Source organism: Haliotis rufescens, unplaced genomic scaffold (assembly GCF_023055435.1).
Source record: "Haliotis rufescens isolate VD_foot unplaced genomic scaffold, xgHalRufe1.0.p SCAF_23, whole genome shotgun sequence".
Lineage (NCBI taxonomy): Eukaryota > Metazoa > Mollusca > Gastropoda > Lepetellida > Haliotidae > Haliotis > Haliotis rufescens.
Genome location: NW_025963924.1, coordinates 8,514,444 through 8,534,775, shown reverse-complemented (window position 1 = coordinate 8,534,775; position 20,332 = coordinate 8,514,444). Strand labels below are relative to the sequence as shown.

Below are 20,332 nucleotides of genomic sequence, written 5' to 3'. Positions count from 1 at the left end.
GACATTACAAGTTAGATGAGTATCCACACAATACGCTTGTGCTACAACTTATGTTTCTGGAAACGTTTACAGTTGTTGTAACTTCGCGTATGCACTCTAGTACAGTACAGGACAAAAACATCTCCATAATCATACAAAATCTCCACCAAAAGACTTCACAGAACGATTCCGACTCTTTCATAAGCATTAATTTTTTTTATCACTATCAATTATTGATTATTCCTGATGTTCGCGAGAAGGAGAGCGTATCTTGTGCCATCGGCTGCACCCGTCATAACACTTGCAAAGGCGAGTCAAATGTTCACCCTAAAAACACGAGGACACGTGGTATAAGTCAAAATAGAAAATTTATGAATCGGACATTAAGTTTGTCACTGATGCGACAAGTTTAGAAATGTCCTCTCCATGTCTACTATAAAACGCTTTGAAAGCGTTGCTAAGCACCTAAATGTTGTAACCTTGATCAAACAACTTTTGACGCTCTTTGAAATTTTAGTAGGAAAAGCATGCTCGATTATAGATCAAAAGTTGTGAAATGTAAACACCAAAGAATGGAGCTGCTTGAATAGTGCTCGACATAAAGGGAAAGTTGAAAGTCTTGTGGAGTTTTATGTAACTCTGAATTTATGCATAGATCTAAATATGAAACAAATGAGGTTATTTCTACTGTTTTCTTTTATTTCTAGTTCAGGCGGGTAAATCAGTGTAAGGGAATTGGCTTTTTGATCTTTATTGATCGATATCAGATCATCGCTATGTGAAGTTTAAATTAAAAATGTCCTCCACATGTCTAACATAAAACGATATGAAAGCTTTACTAAGGCCTTGAATGTTGTGATCAAGAGTCGTATGACGCTGTTTGAAATCTTCGTATTTTGATACATAATTACCTTGAGAGATGATATTTCAATGTATCATTTTCCGAAATGATAACAAAGCACTCGTCTGGGTTTTTGGGGGGATTGAGGGTTTCATCTGACCCTCACAGAGGCATGATGTAATAAGGAGCTGATTGTGACAGCGGATGTTGCCACGGGGCGAATGTGTCTTTGAATAGAGTCTGGATAATTGTCAGTGGGGAAAGAGATGCTATGTAGTTGCTGGGAAGGATGCGGTGAACTTGAACGATGTTTGAACTGGTGTAATCATGGCCTGGTACTTGTGTGTCATTGGAGGAATAACAGTCTGCGAGAGAGCCGCGTGTACTAAAGCCAGGGAATTGTGTCATATATCAGAGCCTTGTTCATGTAATAGGTGGGGGTAGGGGTGAGGGGTGAGGGGTGAGGGGTGAGGGGTGTGGGGTTGGGGGAAGGGTGTGTGTGTGTGTGTGTGTGTGTGTGTGTGTGTGTGTGTGTGTGTGTGTGTGTGTGTGTGTGTGTTGAGGATTGTTGATAACTTTCATCACTGCTTCTTAACTTTTACCTGTGCACGGAGCTGGATAGGTACATATTTTTCAAAACACATTTTGTCGGACATTCAATTATGTGGAAGCTTCAGTGGCTGAATGGGTTACGTGCCTCACTCCGGGAGTGTGGCTTCGAATCTCATCTTCCCGAGCCAAGGGAGTTGACTGACTATAAAAGTTCAGTGGCCGAACTGGGCTTGTATTTATGGAGTTATATTTTGGCTAGACTCACGAGTCTATGCATAGTCCAATCAAAATCACGTAACGAAATCGACACCCGCTTCGTTAACTGCCATGTAGATTTCGGTCGATTGCAGGATTTGTTAAGCATGTGCACCGCCAACTCGGCGTCAACAGATATTTCCCAAAGCGTCTTCGCGCAAAGGGATACAGAACAAAATAGTCCCAAATCGACATTCTCTTTGTAGTGAGTGAGTGTGGTTTTACGTGGTTTTTAGCAAAAGTTCAGCCATATCACGGCGGGGGACACCGTAAAAGGGCTTTACTCAATGTACCCAGGTGGGGAATCGAACTCGGGTCTTCGGCGTGGTGAGTGAATGTTTTGACCACAAGGCTACCCTACCGCTCTAGCTCTAGAAGAAAGGGTACAGTCAATTCCAAGTGTACAATAATGAAATATGGGTTAAAGTTCAATCTAATCAGGTCAACCGACTGACCATTTGTGAAAAATAATGGGTTGTTTAAACCATTCATTTTTAAGTGTGTGTAAGAGTATTGTTGACAGTCCTGTCATATTCCTTAATAATGCATAATGAAATAAGTATTACTAACATATTCTTGTACAGATCTATACAGTCATGTAAATTACACCTTGCGAGTGGACTTCAGAGAGGTGATTCAAGTTGGCTGCAGCGGTTTGGATAATCAAAACTAAGATGTCGACCATGTTGGAGGATATATGTTTTGAAAAAACCCCACAACACTCTATATACGTTGCTATATCAAATTAATATTCATGAATAACTAATTCTAAGCTATTAACTTTGATGACATCCAATAAGCACCCCAAGTTACGCGCATGCGTTAACAAACCGGTCTGAGGTGAGGTGAGACGAGGTGAGGTGAGGTGAGACGAGGTGAGGTGAGGTGAGGTGAAAGGGGGTTTAACATCGCGTCCAAGATTATTGCATTAATATTGCGACGTGCATGCACGTGTGTTTATGTGGCTGCTTGTACTAGTCCGTAATGCCACAGTCAACTCGAAAGATTAACCGGTCTCTATATTATTATTTGAAACAGATTTCCTTGAGCGTAAAACTAGAGGTGAATGGATCACTGAAAATCAGTGATGGCAGCAGATGTTCGCGAAAAGGATACGCCTGTCCTACCCTATCGGTATCATCCGCCATTCACACAATTTGCATATAAAATCAAGTGTTTGTTTGTTGCATGGCGTCTCGCAAAGTTACTCCTGACATGCGACAACGGCCTGTTAAAAAATCAAGTAAAGTAGTTACTGATAAATTTCCACGTTTAAAGTGGATTCGAATAAAATGTACCCTTCAGTTGTCAATGTACCCAAGATTGAGAGTGGGGCCTTGTAACATAAGCCTATATGTTGTATAATCAGAGCTTTGTGAGTTGAATGCTCAAACAAATGCATCCACAATTTGAGTTTGGTGTAATAACATAATGAAATGTTTCTTTCTTCCAGTACGGCCAGATTCATTGTGTGGTTCGAGAATTGCTGCAGGAGAAATTTAGCACAGAAATATGGCAGAAAGTTCTGTAAGTACAAAGTGTTAAGCTCTTTATTTGCACTTTTTGATTTACCATCTGGCAGCGTAAAGCATATAGTTCATGCCCTGGACTAAAAATTAGTTGCTTGATGATTTTGTGTGTGTTATGTATCTTCTGATTTTCGGACAGGTGCCTTCAGACAGGTAAAAAATATACTCTCCAGGGAGATGAGAATGCACATTTAATGCACACGAATCCCTTGATCCGGTAAAACATGTCATGTACATTGAGCACCCTTTCTGTGTTGAGTGCATGATAGTGATGATGATGATTATGATGACAATAATGGTGATGAATATGTCAGAAGTATCATCATTATCATCATGATCAGTATCACCGTATCACCTTGTGAAGCATGACAAGACTCATGATGGAAACAAGGCATTCACAGTTTTCTAAAACGAGCCAAGGATGTGATGACATAATCTCAAAGTCGGTGTTGATTTTGTTGATGGTTCTGTACTGCTGGACGGTACAGAAATGAGTGTCAACCAAGCCAAGTGCCATATCAAATCGGCCTAGACACAGTTTTTCAAGGAGAGGTTTTCTGAACGACCACTGCATCGAGTTTATGTGCAGTGCGTTAAAAAGTTCCGCAATCCTGCAGAGTCCTTCGCTTGGATGAAGTCGTCTGGCCTGAAAAATGAAACAGAAGGCTTTCTGTTTGCTGCTCAGGACAAGTCACTTACAACTCGAAACCGCCAATGAGATTGTCCAACACATTGTGAGTGGATACCCAGCTTTGGCACAGACACAGTGCCTTAAGCGACATGATGGGGTGGCTCGATCATTTTATTACCTTCTTCGTCATGCTTGTTGTTTTGACACAGAGGTCCATCCATTGTACGACCCGGAATATGCAGAGGGCGTTATGGAAAATGATAAATACAAAATCTTTTGGAATAGGCCCGTATACAGCCTCAGACATATTCAGGCCAACAAACCTGATCTTGTCCTTTTGGATAAATCCAATGAAATCATTTATATCATTGAATTTTCTGTCCCTTTTGACAGTAATATGATTGACAAGATTCAGGGAAAACATGGCAAATATGCAGACCTCGCTTTCGAAGTGTCACGCTTGCATCCCAAGTACCAAGTTGTCCGACTCCCAATTGTTCACGGTGCCTTAGGTTTCGTACCTCCCAATCTGTTGACTGACATCGGGAGAGCTACCAGGAATACAGCCCTCTGACAATCTGGGTAATGCAGAAAGCTGCAGTGTTCACATTCTCCGAAAAGTTCTGGGTAGGTTTGACTAGGTAGCGCTTCCTGGGAGAAGTCCCATTCGCTGTCTGGGCTGCGTGTAGAGGGGGGCAAGGGCCCGGAGCTGATGATGGGCCTAACCAGCCTGACTGTGCCAGGATCACCCAAGCCCTCTTTCCTGCATTATATATTCTAATATGTAAAAAAAAAATAAAAAAATAAAATAATAATAATAATAATAATGGCACGATGATTTATTGCTGCATAATAGCAACTCAACATAAGTGTGAACAATGTATGTTGAATGACTGTTGACTGATGATGGTATTTTCAAGTATTCCATTATTTACAAATACATTGTATCATGTATCAATATCACTTGAAATCAGTTCTCAGCAGCTGGATTCGCAAACTGCCGCGGTAGTGCACGAGAATATGTATCTGTCTTGCTCATCTAAGAAAAGTTAATCAAAAGGTTAGTAACAGCGTAATGTATAAAAGACAAGCTATAGACTAGCGATTAACGTCAACGCTGTAACGTCAACACGACACAAAGTATATATCATTTGACATATTTCTTTAAGATGTATTGAATATGGATGCTTCAGAAGGCTACGCCGTCACAGAGGCTAGCCATGCGGCCAATAATCCATTAGCTTTCACCGTCTTATCTCGTATTAATCACTCACTATCAGACGAACACGCTTTTGATATTGACCGAGAAGCAAGAATTACACATGATGGTACGCCAGAAGCAGCCCTTAAAAGAAACCACTTGACTCCGGAAGCACTAATAGATTATTCATCGTTTATCTTCTTCTTGTTCTGTGTATATCTATAAATCTTGCACAAATCATGTTACATGGAATAAAAGAGCGATGGAGCGTTCTTGTAAACCTCATTAGGTCAGCGAAGGAAAAAGCATGTTGTTACAGGCGTGAAATTGTCTACTTTCTTTGAATACGATATAACGGTAATTTGCTGCCCCAATATTGACTGCTTATGGCAAAAGGGCCATTCGTGTTGGCACTTTGGCTGTTTGAAACCACACTGTCCATTTGTTCGTGTCATTGACTGTTCACGACATTCCAATTGAGCCGTAATATGGCAGCATAGTGTCAATTTCTGTGATGGTCAGTGACTCGTTGTTCCTGATCATCCACTGCTCTCAATGAAGTCAACTACCGCGGTACTGATGTATATACCTGGTGCATCACTTCAGTCACCTTGGACAGGGGTCATAAAGGAGCCACACAACAGGGGGAAGTAAACACTCATTGGCTTATTTGTTACTTCCATTATCCCGCACGTCCTTGTTTCCTGTAAACATTTCTACATATGACCACATGTTTTCCCCGATGGTCGCAAGTACTGATTCATATCGTATGATGCAAACAAGCGGAGGAATCAATTAAAGGGGTAGTCGAACTACTACTTCGTAGAAACACTTAAACATGCCATTTGAATTATGTATTCTGTATAAGAGCTGCTCACTTTATAAACAAAACCAAAAGCGTTTCGTTTTTTATGGAAATATTAGTAGGCATGTTTCGAGGCGCATGGGTGTAGAGTCGTTATGGTCGCATTGTTTCATTTTCTATACACTCAGTAGTTTCGCTGTTTTACGTGCATATCCTCAAGGAGCTATTTTCAAACGCCACTGTTTCAAGTATAGAATTTAAAATTTAAAAAGTCACTCCAAGCTCAGGTTCCATACGTTCAAACGAATGATAAAAGTAGTCGAATTACCACTTCTTTGCAAAAACCCAGGTACAGAATTACTTAGATTTGAACAGATGTGACCTGAGCTTTAAATTGCGTTCTTTATTCTACCTTGAAACAATGGCTTTTCAAAATCGGCCCCTGATTTAATTCTCGAGCACCTAAAACAAAGAATACAATCGACATTTGTAAAAACATCATGCGATCACGACAAAACATGAATGGCATCCTTTGGACAAGCGCCAAACCAAAAAATACATATCTTGAGTAACGGCTGTGCATACATACTCATCGAAAAAGCTATCCGCAACTAACTCATATTTCCATGTAAACGAGCCAGTTTTAACAGTGTGTTTCCAGACGCATTTGCTTAAGTGTTCCATGGAAGTAGTAGTTCGACTACACGTTTTACTGATTCCTCTGCTTGTTTGAATCATACGATATGAATCAGTACTTGCGACCATCGGGGAAACATGTGGTCATATGTAGAAATGTTTACAAGAAACAAGGTCGTGTAGGATAATGGAAACAATAAACATGCTGATGATTGTTTACTTTTTCCCCTATTGTGTGGCCCCTTTATGAGGTGACTAAAGTGATGCACAAGGTATATATCAGTCATAATATTATCAATTCTCATTTTCACAAAGGGTAGTTATTTCAGCGGCATGTCTGCCCTGAAATTAGGCACCCCACACTTCTTAGCCACTTTTACGAACCCTATTGTTTGTGGCTGTACATGGTCCTGTGAGCGCCTCCGTGGTCTAGTGGTAGAGCGTTCGCCCGCGGAGTGGCAGGTCCTGATTTTGATCCCATGCCTCGTCATACCAAACACGTTAAAAGATGGTACTTGTTGTTACCCTGTCTGCGCTTGGCATTAAGGGGCTAAAACAAGGACCGGTCGGCTCGGAGTCAGTATGTTGTGTGGGGTATCATGTTAAACTGCGGCATGGTATATCAGTGTGCTAGCACTATAAAATCGGCATTAGTCCGAGCTAGTACAAGCAGCCACACACACATGTGCATGCACGTTGCTATATAGGTGCAATAATCTTGGACGCGACGTTAAACCCAATTTCACCTCACCTTACATGGTCCTGTGCACAGTGATTTAGTGTTCAAATGTTTTCTTCAGCAAATTTCCGAGAGTTGTGTTGAAGGAACAACATAAATATACACCACAGAAAAGCCTATCTTGATCACCCGCTGAAACAGAATCAGTTTGACGCAAAAGACAAAACAGTGGTGAAGACCACATGAATGGACCACCGAACACCAGTGACAAGGCGCCAACACAGAATATGGCAACATCCATTCTGAAAATCAAGTGTTATATCACATGAGTGAATACGATTATATATCAACCCATATTTGTTCCAGGGAGGAGTCGGGTCTTGATGAACACGATCATTTCTTAGTCTTCTATCGCTACGAAGACAAGCTCACCTTCCAACTCATCGGGGCAGTGTCTACGGTTTTAGGTGAGACTCCAATAGAAGGCTTGACCCACATAATGCGCCATTAGCGTAAACATCCCGACCATGGCAAGACCTCTTGCATAAATGAACAGGGTCATCAAGGAACCAGACCGGTTATGTCTTATTACATAGACATAATTAAATTATGACCTACCAGCTTCGTGAGGTTCCTTGAACACAAATCAATGTGAATATTTTGTAGTTTCTTGATGATCCATATACACAAACCAATGAAATGGATGATTAAATATTTATGTTACAGATCTTACAGCTTCGCAATTTTACATAAACACAAACGGATGTGATGAAATATTAATTTATGTTAATAATCAGTAGCTTCTTGATGAGATGGATTTGGAAATATTCATGTTATATAAATCAGGGTGATGAATAATCAAATACATATAGGTTCGTACCAGCTTCGCGATGAGACACCTACAGAGGCAGTTATTTGAGTGAGTTGGGTTTAACGCAGCTCTGAACAGTATTTCAGTTATTTCACGGTGTGTCAGCTTAATATGGTTTGTTTGTGGTGTAACGCCGCAGTCATCATTATTCCAGCTATATGACCGCTGTCAGTAAATAATCGAGTCTGGACCGGACAATAAGTGATTGACATCATGAGCACGAACCTACGCAATTGAGATACGATGACATGCATCAACCAAGACAGCGAGCCTGATTGGTTGCTGAGGACGAATTCTAACGCGGATCTTTACGGGTCGCTTAATGTGGTAGGAAATTTCAAAATGCAGGTCTTAGACGCTTACCATTTTTGTGAACCCCCAAGCACGAGTGTGGTGCTGATCGATCTAAAACTTGGGCTAATCTTGGATTCGAACCGACTATCAAAGGTTTTTGGCACGACAAAGGGACACAATTCTGCGGCTTAAGCAAAAAGGCCAGTCATGCTCCCAGACAGTAGCTTGCATTTCATCAACCCGATATGTGAATATATAGTTTAAGACAATGTTCCTGGTACGTGGTCTTGACAAGGTATCCCACAATGGTCGTATATCCGCATTCCGATCATCTCGAGTAATGTATAACTCGATATATCGTTGATGATACCTCAGGTTTCGAGTGACCAACGTCCATAGATTATTTCAGTCTGTCATTTGGACCTCGATATGTTTACATGTTCATCAGTATTTTGTCATTCAAAACGAGTTTATAAACGCCCCGAAGTTGTCCTAAAGTTGCTAGTGATATCTTTAAGTGGCATTTTGTAACTGTAACAATGAAGACAGGAATGATTCATGGATTTCAATTTCCAATCCAGTCCAATTACCAGTACCGTTGTTAAGAATGAGTGTTTGTTTTTACACAGCTTTTTGCAATATTCCAGCAACATCATGGCAAAGAACACCGCAAAATGGTACCCGTGTGGGGAATAGAACCCGGGCATTAACGCCTTAACCTCGAGCTGAACCACAAGACTACCCCACCGCCCCTTTATCTATAGATCTAGAATCTCAGTGATATAGGTACCTGCAATTGAAATGAAATGTAGAAACAGACAAAGTGGAGTATACTCAACGCCAAAAAAACCCCGCAAAACATAAAAACATAATTATAGAGAAGTATGCACGTTAAGAAGAGATGTTCAAATGTGTACCAGTTAATGACAAAACTAACAATCGGTGAAGTGTTACCACAGAGTGTCTTTACTCTTGTCACGATATGATGCACGTAATTTCCAAACTTTGCACTCTAATCCTGAAAGAGACAAATGGTGCAGTCAGAATCAGTGACGTCACATGAGCATCGGGTCACAATACATACCAGTATGTTCGTTTGTGCATCGAACCAATCTAATATCTCTTGCATAAGAGTAAGTCTTCATATATTAACCTACATGTATAGTATTCGCGTTTATTTTGGCGGAGGGTATAATTGCAGTTCCATGTCTATTGTTGATAATGGGAGTTCTGTCTTCTAAGGCGCCACGATTCGCTGTGCAGAGCTGCGTTACGTTGGCACGCCAGAAACCTATGATTGTGGGTTCGAATCCCGGTTCGCCCGATTGTTTCAAGGTTTGCCAGCACCATATCCGTGCTCGTGGGTTTCACCGAAATGGTAAATGTCTAAGACCCGCATCAGACACACTATGATATTACTGGGATACTGTTCAAAGCAGCGTTAAACCCAACTCATTCACTCATTGTTTATAATGCGTTCTAATATATTTTCAATGAGCCCCCTTTTGATTCTATCATCCTTTTATCCTTCACATCTTCCCGTTCAAACAAAGCACTCATTGTCATTGTTTTGCACACAATTACACCGCCATACATCGACATTGACCCCCATACATCAACCACGATTCCTGTCACACAGACATCGCGGAGAAATGCATAAGGATCGATTTACACAAGACTCTCTCCCAAAAGAAAGGACGGGACTGTGACATGACTTATAATAGGGAACAGGGAAAGATGTCAGTGTCCGATATATACATAGTCATTATCTTGGTGGGACTCTTCGCCCCGTGGGCTGATTGGTATGGGATATAGAGACCCGTGTATTAACTAATGCATCTTTGTAGTGCTCTGGTGGAGTAGGGCTTGCACACTTGATCCAATGTCGCTCTGACCCTTGGGGGAAGCATGCTCCTGAATAATAATGACACGGATTGATAAAGACAATATAGACGCCATCAACCACGTTCCGTCTCTGTTGATTAAACGTCGACTTATATATACGTTGCCTGCTTCAGTAAATATTCATAATCCGGCTTGTGTATTCATAAGATAAGCTGGCTTGTTAATTTTCTTGGGTTAAATGGAGCAAATGTTTGAGATATATCAGTATGCATTGATTGACGTAGTTAGAGTATATGTGCACAGTCGTGGATAATGGAACGAGGATATTAGTATTTGCACCGCCATCAAAAACTGGCCAAAGTCAACTGTTAGTCCTGATTGCTGTAGGTGTAGTTGGGGTACAGCCTTATGCCAATGTCGTACCATTGGCCGAAAGTCCTGCTTTCTGTACTCGAGTTAGAACATGTCACCGTATATGAACCAGTTAGCTGTGTAAATGTACTTTTCTAACCAGTTGAACATCCATCTCGAATAGACCGCCTCCGTGGTCTAGTGGTAGAGCGTCAGCCCGGAGAGCGTTAGGTCCGGGGTTTGATCCCCGGCCGCATCATACCAAAAGACGTTAAAAGATGGTACTTGTTGTTACCCTGTCTGGCGCTTGGCATTAAGGGGCTAAAACAAGGACTGGTCGGCTCGGAGTCAGTATACTGTGTCTGAGTGGGGTATTCATGTTAAACTGCGGCAGGTATCTCAGTGAAGTAGCACCATAAATCGGCATCAGTCCGAAATAGTACAAGCAGCCACACAAACACATACACGTACATGCACGTCGCTTTATAAGTGCAATAATCTTGGACGCGACGTTAAACACAATTTCACCTCCTCTCACCTCCATCTCGAATATGTGGTCAAACTATTACACAATATTAAACTATGCTTGATCAGTCGTATCCTAATATGATTTCATCTATGATCAAACGCGTGTTCGAACTAATGCCCTGAAAAACAACGTTACCGTTATTATAGCTAAAATGGATGGATTTTGTTATCAAATACAAAGAACCAACAATATCGGTTTTGAAACATTTACTGCAATCAACACGAATGTCACTGACCCACTTTTACAAATATGGATACGTCATAGAATAAACCAGATAACGTCACTATTGAACGTGACGTCACCTATTCCTATCCTATGACGTCACCGTCAACAACGGGCGAGATAATGGCCCGTCATCAAGCAATATGAGGGCATTATCAAGTTAGAGTTGCCCGCTCATTTCTAATAACAAGCGGGCGGTTTAATGAATATTAAAAATATTAAATAATTCTATCCATTTTAGCTATAATACACAATATTAAACTATGCTTGATCAAACGTGTGCTCGAACTGATGCCGTCATATAGCTGGAATATTGCTGACTGCGGAGTTAAACAACAAACAAACAAACAAACAGACAAACAAACTGATGCCTTATATGTACAGTCGCCAATAAAACAAACACTGTTTGAAAAAAAGATGAACACATACAAGGATAGATAGGCTTACTGATGAAAGGGGCGGATTGGTTAACACTTTAAGGAATTAACTGTTATTTCTATTTTCTTAATGTCTGTTCATTTTTTTTATTCTTGCTAAAAGGAAAAAGCTACTTTTGTAATTGTTTTTACTGCAAAGCTGATTAACCAGTTTTGTATAAGGTGCACCAGTCTTGTTTTCTGTAAAAGATCGGCTTTGGAAAACAAACAAGAGATCATTATTTTTAACATTATCATCAGCCCCTTGTATTCACAATATATTCTCTTACGTACTCTGGACCCGTTGCATACAGCAATCTTAGCACTGTAGTGCATATAGTAGTAGTAGTAGTAGTAGTAGTAGTAGTAGTAGTAGTAGTAGTAGTAGTAGTAGTAGTAGTAGTAGTAGTAGTAGTAGCAGCAGCAGCAGCAGCAGTGTAATGGCTTTGCGCAGAAACTTGGACCTGGAGAAATTCATACCAACATGACTTCCTCTGTCTGTCAGATCTGTCTTTGGAGGCGGTGTTGGAGGTGTTTGGCGACTACTTCGTCATCTACTGCCTTCGTCATGGCTACGACAAGATGTTGAAGACACTGGGAGGGGACATGAAAAGCTTCATCCAGAACCTTGACTCACTCCATTCCCTACTGGCTCTCAGCTACAAGAACATAGAAGCACCATCCTTTAGGTGAGTAGGTCTTTGGCTGCTGCACTTCGGGGTTTAAAATATAACATATATCAAAGCAGTAGCTGGTTGGCAGATATCGACATGTGAAACATCATCATAAATCATCTTTGCCAGGTACTTGCTCACTAAGTACCGCAGTTGCTTTTAGGTTAAATAAACTTCATACAGATTCTTTAAACGTTGGTAAGTATCTAATACATCATTCCTCAAAGCTCGATAATCATCTAATACAGCGTTCCTCAAATGTTGGCAAGTATCTATATCTACGAATTGACCATCAGAATTGGCGAAAAGTATTTTTCATTCATACGGAGACGTATATTTGACCAAAGGTCTCCACGTTGAGGCTTAAAAGGTCAAGTAACTAATATTGTGATAAAAATAACGCACCCATTAATAGAAGAAATAATGTCATTTGAAAATATTCCATTCAATTCCCACGCTCAAATAATTAACACACAAGTGACAACAATGAGTATGTTTATCTTAAATATCAACTTTAAACATATTTTGCTATATAGTTCATACCATTGAACGCATTGGTATATGTCAAACACATTCCTAAAAGTCTTTAAAGAGGGGCTATTGGTGTCATGGCTTAAAATGTGACATAACCTCAGGTTAATTACAGTAATCATAAACAGATGCACATCATACATTTAGACGAGGTGACAAAGAGGTGTTTCGAATTCGTGAATCTTACATTTGCTAGGACTGCATGTGACTAGGTATTTTCTGTTGATGAAAAGTGACAATATTGGCCACTGTGCTGTTAAGGGACCATTACACCAAACGCCGCTCTGCGCTCCTTCTGCGTCCTAAAATTTGACTAGAGCGCAGTGGGGTCGCCATACTCAAGAAAACTCTCTTTTGGTGTAATCGCTCCTACGACCGTTCTGCCTTCCTTCTGCGACTAAATATGTTACTTTTGTCAATGTCACTGCGTTCCCTGAACGACCTAGGCGTTCACTGTGCGATATCTCTGCGCTCCCTCTGCGTCTCCTCTGCGTTCCCTCTGCCTCCGTTCTTCCTCCCTTGAGCGACTTACATCGACGACGATCTCACTGCGACTGTTTAAAGCAGGTTCAAAACTTTTCAGCGACAGTGGGGCTCTTGGCGATGGCTGAGCGTTCCCTCTGCCTCCCTTGTGCGCTCTACGCGACCGTTCTGCGACACCTCTGCCTTCAACGCCGACCTGGCAAAACTTAAGAACGCAGAACGGTCGCAGAAAGGTCGCCGTCCGGTGTAATGGGGGTATAACCAAGTATGACACCAAGTATGACCTGGTGTTAACATTAGAGGATGATGTTTCTTCCCTTGTCAGTGTTAAGAGGTGGACAGCGAATATCAAGAGGGGAAGAGGAAGCTTCGAAGATCATCACAGATTTCGAAGACCTTCAGTTGCCACCACGAAGGAAAAGGTTGATGAAATTGATATGATTATGGATGATCGACGACTCACCACATGCCACATGGCTAATATAATAGGCATCTCTCATGAACATGAGAGAGTTGAGAAATGAACTCGGCATGACGAATGTTTCAGCACGCTGGGTCCCATGCCTTCTGAGTTCTGATGCTCCGGTTTATCAAACCAGCTGGGTTTGTTGAACAATGTGTGACTTTGTACTCATTAAACATCCTACGTATTCACTAGATTTGGCTCCCTGAAATTTTCACCTGTTCCCAAAACTTGAAGAAAGAACTGGCTGACAGGCAAATGATGATGACGTCATGATCATTTTTGTTGTGGTGGGAGGACCACATGGTACACCAGTGGGATCTAGACACTCCAGCTTCGTTGACAAAAGTGTTTGGACCTCGGAAGGGGTTAATAATAAGAAAATCAATCAACTCAGTCCATCAAAGTAGGCTAACAATCTGCCATTTCTTGTAGTAACACTTGTGTACTTAGATATCCCTTGTGTATTCAATGCGCTACACATTTTCATATCATTGATTTCAGATGTGAATCTCACCCTGATGGCTCTCTCATGTTGCATTATTATACAATACGACCTGGACTCTACCCCATTGTTATAGGTAAGTGGTTCTTATGTAGGATGAAATAAATATCTGATCCATTGCTTCCTTTTAATCCACCAGTTTTTTCCTTGGTCTAGCATTGTATACAACCACTGATGGCTGAAGTGTTATTGTAAATCCTGCACGAAACAGAGGGACAGTAAGTCCCCATAGTCCCCAATAACGTGGTCTAACTGTGGTTGTTGGTGGTCTATAATTGGATTTTAATAGTAATAACTAAAGGTGTTGACATAGTATGTGTAACATAGTAACTTCGAATTTGTTATATATTCAATACATGATATTTACTCACTTACTCTAAACCAAGTTCCACTGATATGCTTAATCGTATTGATTACTTTAATAGGATTTACAGCATCCAAGATACAGATTTAAGCAAATGACAAGCGTGTGTTCGTCATTGTATAAGCTCATTTTTCCGGATAGATTCCAGTGTACAGTGTACACTTCGTTCATCTTAAGCAGGTAAAAATAACCCGAAACAACAACAATTCTCTAATTTGGGATGCCACAATGCCAGATAAAAAGAAATAAGCCTGTTGGCAAAAAATGCAAGTATGGAACCCCCCCCCCCCCCCCCAAAAAAAAAAAATAAAATAAAATAAATAAAATAAAAAAAAAAAAATAAAAAAAAATTGTACAGAGCAAAGAACCCATGTGAGCATTTGCAAATGTGAGTGGGCACATTGAGAATCCTTGTTGATTATGTACACAGATGCGCTCTTACATTGAGATAATTATCATGCTCACCTATCTCATCTCGCTGGAGCTTGGCTCAGCATTTACGTGAAGGATACTGATTAGCAAGATCGGAATACCTCCGTGTATTTGTCCAGCTACGTCCCTCGGGACATCTTGAAAGTTCATCTCGAACATTTCAGTAGTTTGCCACACAGTGACGGGTTACCATCGTAACAACAGGCAGTACAACCATTCAACGGCTCTTTGATTTCCAACCGATTGCCTTCTTTAGGTCTCAATGCAACGAGTGATCAAGCTTATCAATCTGACTATCTTTGTATAAACACATATCGACCCTCAAATAATGAACCTGTATTGTCTTTAAAATCGACCAATAAAGACAAAGCTCAGCGATGCCGTCGTAAATAAGGATAAAGTAAATATAAACTTAACAAACACCGACGAAGCTGCATCTGTTAAACCTAATCATGCTTATTTCTGGTGAGGACGAGCCCCACGGCCAGTTTATATGATCATGGTTGAAGTCATGTATTTAGTAGTGATGACTCTGCACTAAATGGATAATGTGTGGTTCAATAGTTGATCGGGTGGTTAGGCTCGGTCGATAAATAGAGATTATTATACGAACATGTGTGTCATACTGATTTTACAAAACGAGTGTTAGAATTCTTCTATTCCCCGTGCGAGAGCGAGGCCAATGCATGGATTCTAACAAGAGCTTCGTAAAATCAATATGACACAGATACGAGTGTAATTATAATATTTTCTTTAGTACTCATTATTTCATACTCCGTTTGAGCTCCCCTTTAGAAAAATGATCACGATATGCGTGTTTGAAAGCAACAATTGTCTAATGACGTCAACAATCTCCAGCTATGACGTCGTTTCTAGTGTGACGTCATTCCTTACGTCACAATAAGATTCGAATGACGTCGACAATGCCGTCCGGTTGACGAAAAAATTACACTGGTAAGCGTGAGTGAGTGAGTGAGTTGGGTCTAACGCCGCTTTTACCAGTATTCCAGTTATATCACGGCGTGTCAGCTTAATGTGGGAGGAAAGACCGAAGTAATGCAGGTCTCAGACGTTTACCACTTCGGTGAAAGCCACGAGCAAGGGTATTGTGCTGACAAACCTAGAAACATAATCGGGGCGAACCGGGATTCGAACCCACAATCATAGGTTTCAAGCCTGCCCAAGGGGCGCAACTCTGCACAACGAATAACGGCGCCTTAGACGACTGGGCCACCTCGTGTCCCCGGTACGCGTGAAAGGATATGTTCATGTACGTTTCTAAAATCAGTTATTTCTAACCGAATCTGTAATAACTTGTCTTATTACCTACGAGGGCAAACATATCGGGGTTAATAAAATTCGCATGTGCCCTAGGTTCATTTCACGTCACGAGTGAATTGTTTCCGTCATCCGGACGGCAATTTCGACCTTATTCGAATCTTATTGTGACGCAAGGTCGGAATGACGTCACACTAGAAAAACCGTCATAGCTGAAGATTGTTGACGTCATTCGTCAAATTGTGGTTGCGCTGCTGTTGCGACTTGTTGTCCTTATTGGTTAACACTAAATTTCGTCTCTGTATGTACATCTTCTTAAGGTAATAAATAGAACATTATATACGTGTTCATGGCATACTATGTTTACGACACTCGTGCCTACATCCTCGTGTCGTAAATGACACGAACATAGTATGACACGAACACACATATAATATCCTCTTTTACCTACCCAGACGGCGTGGATCATGGATCTGAATAATAAACCAGTGGCTTGTCTGGTCCAGATTCGGTTATTTACAAGCCACAGTCATTTAGCATGAAAGTAAACAGTGTTAAATGAACAATAAAAAAAGCTACGTGGTGAACACATATGACTCAAAGCATGATCGGAAGCCGTAGACAACGTCGCTACCTTCAACTTGTCACCATACGTTTGAAACCCCCCCCCAAGTTACCAGCACGAGGGCAGGGAGTTGGATTGTTAATGTACAATTCAGAATATGTATGGCTGCTATTTATTTGTATTCTTGGATGCAGCTATTAGCACACATCTTGCAACACTGAGGATGTCGTTGACCCACCGTGACGTTTCACATAAATGTTTTATTTATTTATTTTAAATTCTAAATTATTTTTGTTTTGGGGGGTGGTTGGGTGGGCTGTTTCATTACAGCGGCCAGTTTGCCTATACAGTGAAAGCTGTGACAGCCGTGCCGAAACTTTAGTTCGGTATAGCCAATGGCCCTTTGGAATCTGTTGAAACAAGGTCACTGTGGGACCGAACATTTCGTCCGGTTGAGGAAGAGGTTCGGCTTAGCGAGGTTTTAGCAGGAGATTCAGAAATAGGAAATAATGATAGGATTCATTGACATGTCAATTGTAGTACATTCCGGACGTACTTGGGTCCAGTATAGACAGCAATCCGGATTAGTTCGGTTTCAACAGATTCCCTAGTATTACTAAAACTGTGACAAATGTCGAGTACAATACGTTGAGAAGGACACCCTTTACAATGTCCTTCCAATTCTCTTTACAATAGCAAAACAGTGATATTAAACACTGAACTTATGAGAGGGTACGGTAACCGGAGTTAGGAGCTCTGACATGTACAGTGCCGTCTCCGGTCCCATTGGTTGTTGGACTGCTTTCAATCACCAAAGGCTTTAGCATACACACTGGTGACCATACTCAAATTTCCTCCAATTACTCGAGTTGGAACAATTTCATTTATTTAGAAGGTCGTACATTGGTGTCTGTTTCAACCGTGCCGGTACCTCTGACCATGATTCACAATGGCGTTAAAGGTAGGCTTGCTTTGCTTGCCGTTTCGCGAACACCCCGTATCATCACTTTACTGCTTTGTGAGTGGATATATTCGTGTATATATGTGTAGTTGTCCATACGTAAGTATCGAGGTTCTTTGTTTCAACTGTAAGTAGGAATACCCCACAGATTTGACGATTTTGATGTGACAAATTATCAGTTGTTTAAGCTGGGTTGTGCGACATGGTTGACATACGCGTAGAGGTGTGTGATGTCTGTGTGTAGAATATTAAATTCCTTTCAGGGGGTGAAAATAATTTGCAAATACAATATTGGTTTCAAAAGCAGACAGTGCTAAATGTTATCCGAAATTTTGTTACGCGTAAAATAACCCTGGAAATTTCCGCACTTTTAATCGTACACCGATAAAGTAATGTGCGATGAAAGTTTTTTATTAGACAGCTTTATTGAAGCTGCAATAGCGGTTAACATGGAAAAACAGTGGACAAAACGAGAGGAGTAATTTCAAAATTGTGATTAATTTCGCACCTGGTGAATCGTCAGGCCTCAATGTTCTATCAATCAAAGGACAAAACACAGTTTTTTAGAATCCCTTCTGCAAATGTGTGCATATATATTTAACAAAAATATTAAACGTTTTCTTCATATCAATATATAATTAAAAGTTTTATTGATAAGATAAAATCGAATGAATTTACCTATTTAATATGAAATTTTAATATTGATAATTACACTTCAAAAGAAATATAACACGTCCCATTTTAATTCTGGAAACCCAAAAGTCCAGAAACTCTACGATCTTTGCCCAGTCTCGGTTAAAGGTATTTACAAAATCAAACATGCTGTTTTCATGGGAACATACCAAGGAAGAAAAAATGAAAACAAAATTGTTCAAAAACCCAATATTTACACTATGTCGCCTATGGGCCTGCCCATGGGCGAAGACTGGCCCATGGGTAAGCCCATGGGCGAGAATATGTTCCTTTACCCAAAACTCATGTTTTTGTATTTATTCAAGTATCATGACACAAAATTTAACTCATTTTAACTTAATTCAACGATTTTATAGCGATATTGAAATATTCTCGCCAATGCATGGGCGAGAATATGTTCCTTTACTCAAAACTCATGTTTTCGTTTCGCAAATACATGCGGGTGTTCTTACCATTTTCATGGCACATAATGTAACTCAATTTTACTTCATTCAGCTATTTTATAGCGTTTTTGAAATATTTAGCCCATGGGCGAGAAAAGGTTTGGCCCATGGGCGAGAATATTTCCCTTTGCTCAAAACTCATGTTTTAGTGTCGCATATACATAAAGGTGTTCTTAGAAGTTTCATGTCACATAATTTAACAAATTTTAACTTAATTCAACTATTTTACGGCGTTATTGAAATATTTCGCTCTGGACGAGAAAGATTGGCCCATGGGCGAGAATATTTTCCTTTGCTCAACAGTTTTAGTTTCGCAAATACATAAAGGTGTGTCTACAAGCATGACACATGATTCAACTATTTTACGGCGTTATTAAAATATTTCGCCCATGTTTTCGTCAGTCCCTTTAAAGCATCAACTAACCGTGTGCAAAGTATATTGTATCGTGTTAAATATACTCTATATTATATCATTACATTACTATTTAAAGATATACCTGCTGTCGGTCAATTACGATCTACCACAACACGCGTGAATAAACAGTTATGCAGGTGTTGCTGTGGGCACACACCTAGTCTGAAAATGTTAATTTTTTTGTGGATACATGTTTTACAAATGTTCGTTGATATGTGGATATATTAAGCACAAAGACAAACAAATGTTTATGAAAGATGAATTAATGCCTTGATATATTCATCAAGATGTGTATCATCGTTTAATGGGGTAGGTATGAAATATACAGGTACGCGTGCGCGTATTTTAATGAAAAAAACTATTCGTCTTTTATTGCATAACGTTTGGCTGAATATCTTACATTCTAACGAAATCTCGAAATAATTATTTAATTACATGCGGTGGCGAACTGACCAGTGGGAATTTTGTTTCAATGCGATTGAGGAAAACGTGAGTGAATATTGTGACACAATCGACTTTAAACCGCACAGATGTATCTTCAAATGTGTTACATCTATAGATTAGTATTATATCTACCTATATACCACTTTATAATGTCACGGTACATCGTATTTAAAGAAAACAAGGGGCTCAAAGTGAAGCACTTTTACCGTATTTTCTTAAGAAAATCCAAGTCAGAAGTGTTCGGTCCGACTTGGCCCGTGCTGTCAAAATCAAATTAAACCTCACAGATGTGTCATCAAATGGATTCACATCTATAGATTAGTATTATATCTACCTAAATACCACTTTATAGTGTCTCCGATCACTGTACTTAAAGAAAACAAGGGGCTCAAAGTGAAGCCCTTTCCCCTCTATATTCTCAACATAGTCTCTATCAGAAGTGTTT

The 20,332-nt window shown here is 40.3% G+C and overlaps 1 protein-coding gene across 1 annotated transcript in view; it reads left to right on the top strand.

The window, feature by feature from the left end:
• LOC124151775 (guanylate cyclase soluble subunit beta-2-like) overlaps positions 1-20,332 on the top strand; it is a 96,394-nt gene that overhangs the window by 40,155 nt on the left and 35,907 nt on the right. Inside the window, exons 3-6 of the mRNA XM_048401755.1 lie at positions 3,081-3,154; positions 7,475-7,575; positions 12,142-12,325; positions 14,292-14,368. Coding sequence (XP_048257712.1) covers positions 3,081-3,154; positions 7,475-7,575; positions 12,142-12,325; positions 14,292-14,368 — 436 coding nt within the window. The remainder of the gene's footprint in view (positions 1-3,080; positions 3,155-7,474; positions 7,576-12,141; positions 12,326-14,291; positions 14,369-20,332) is intronic.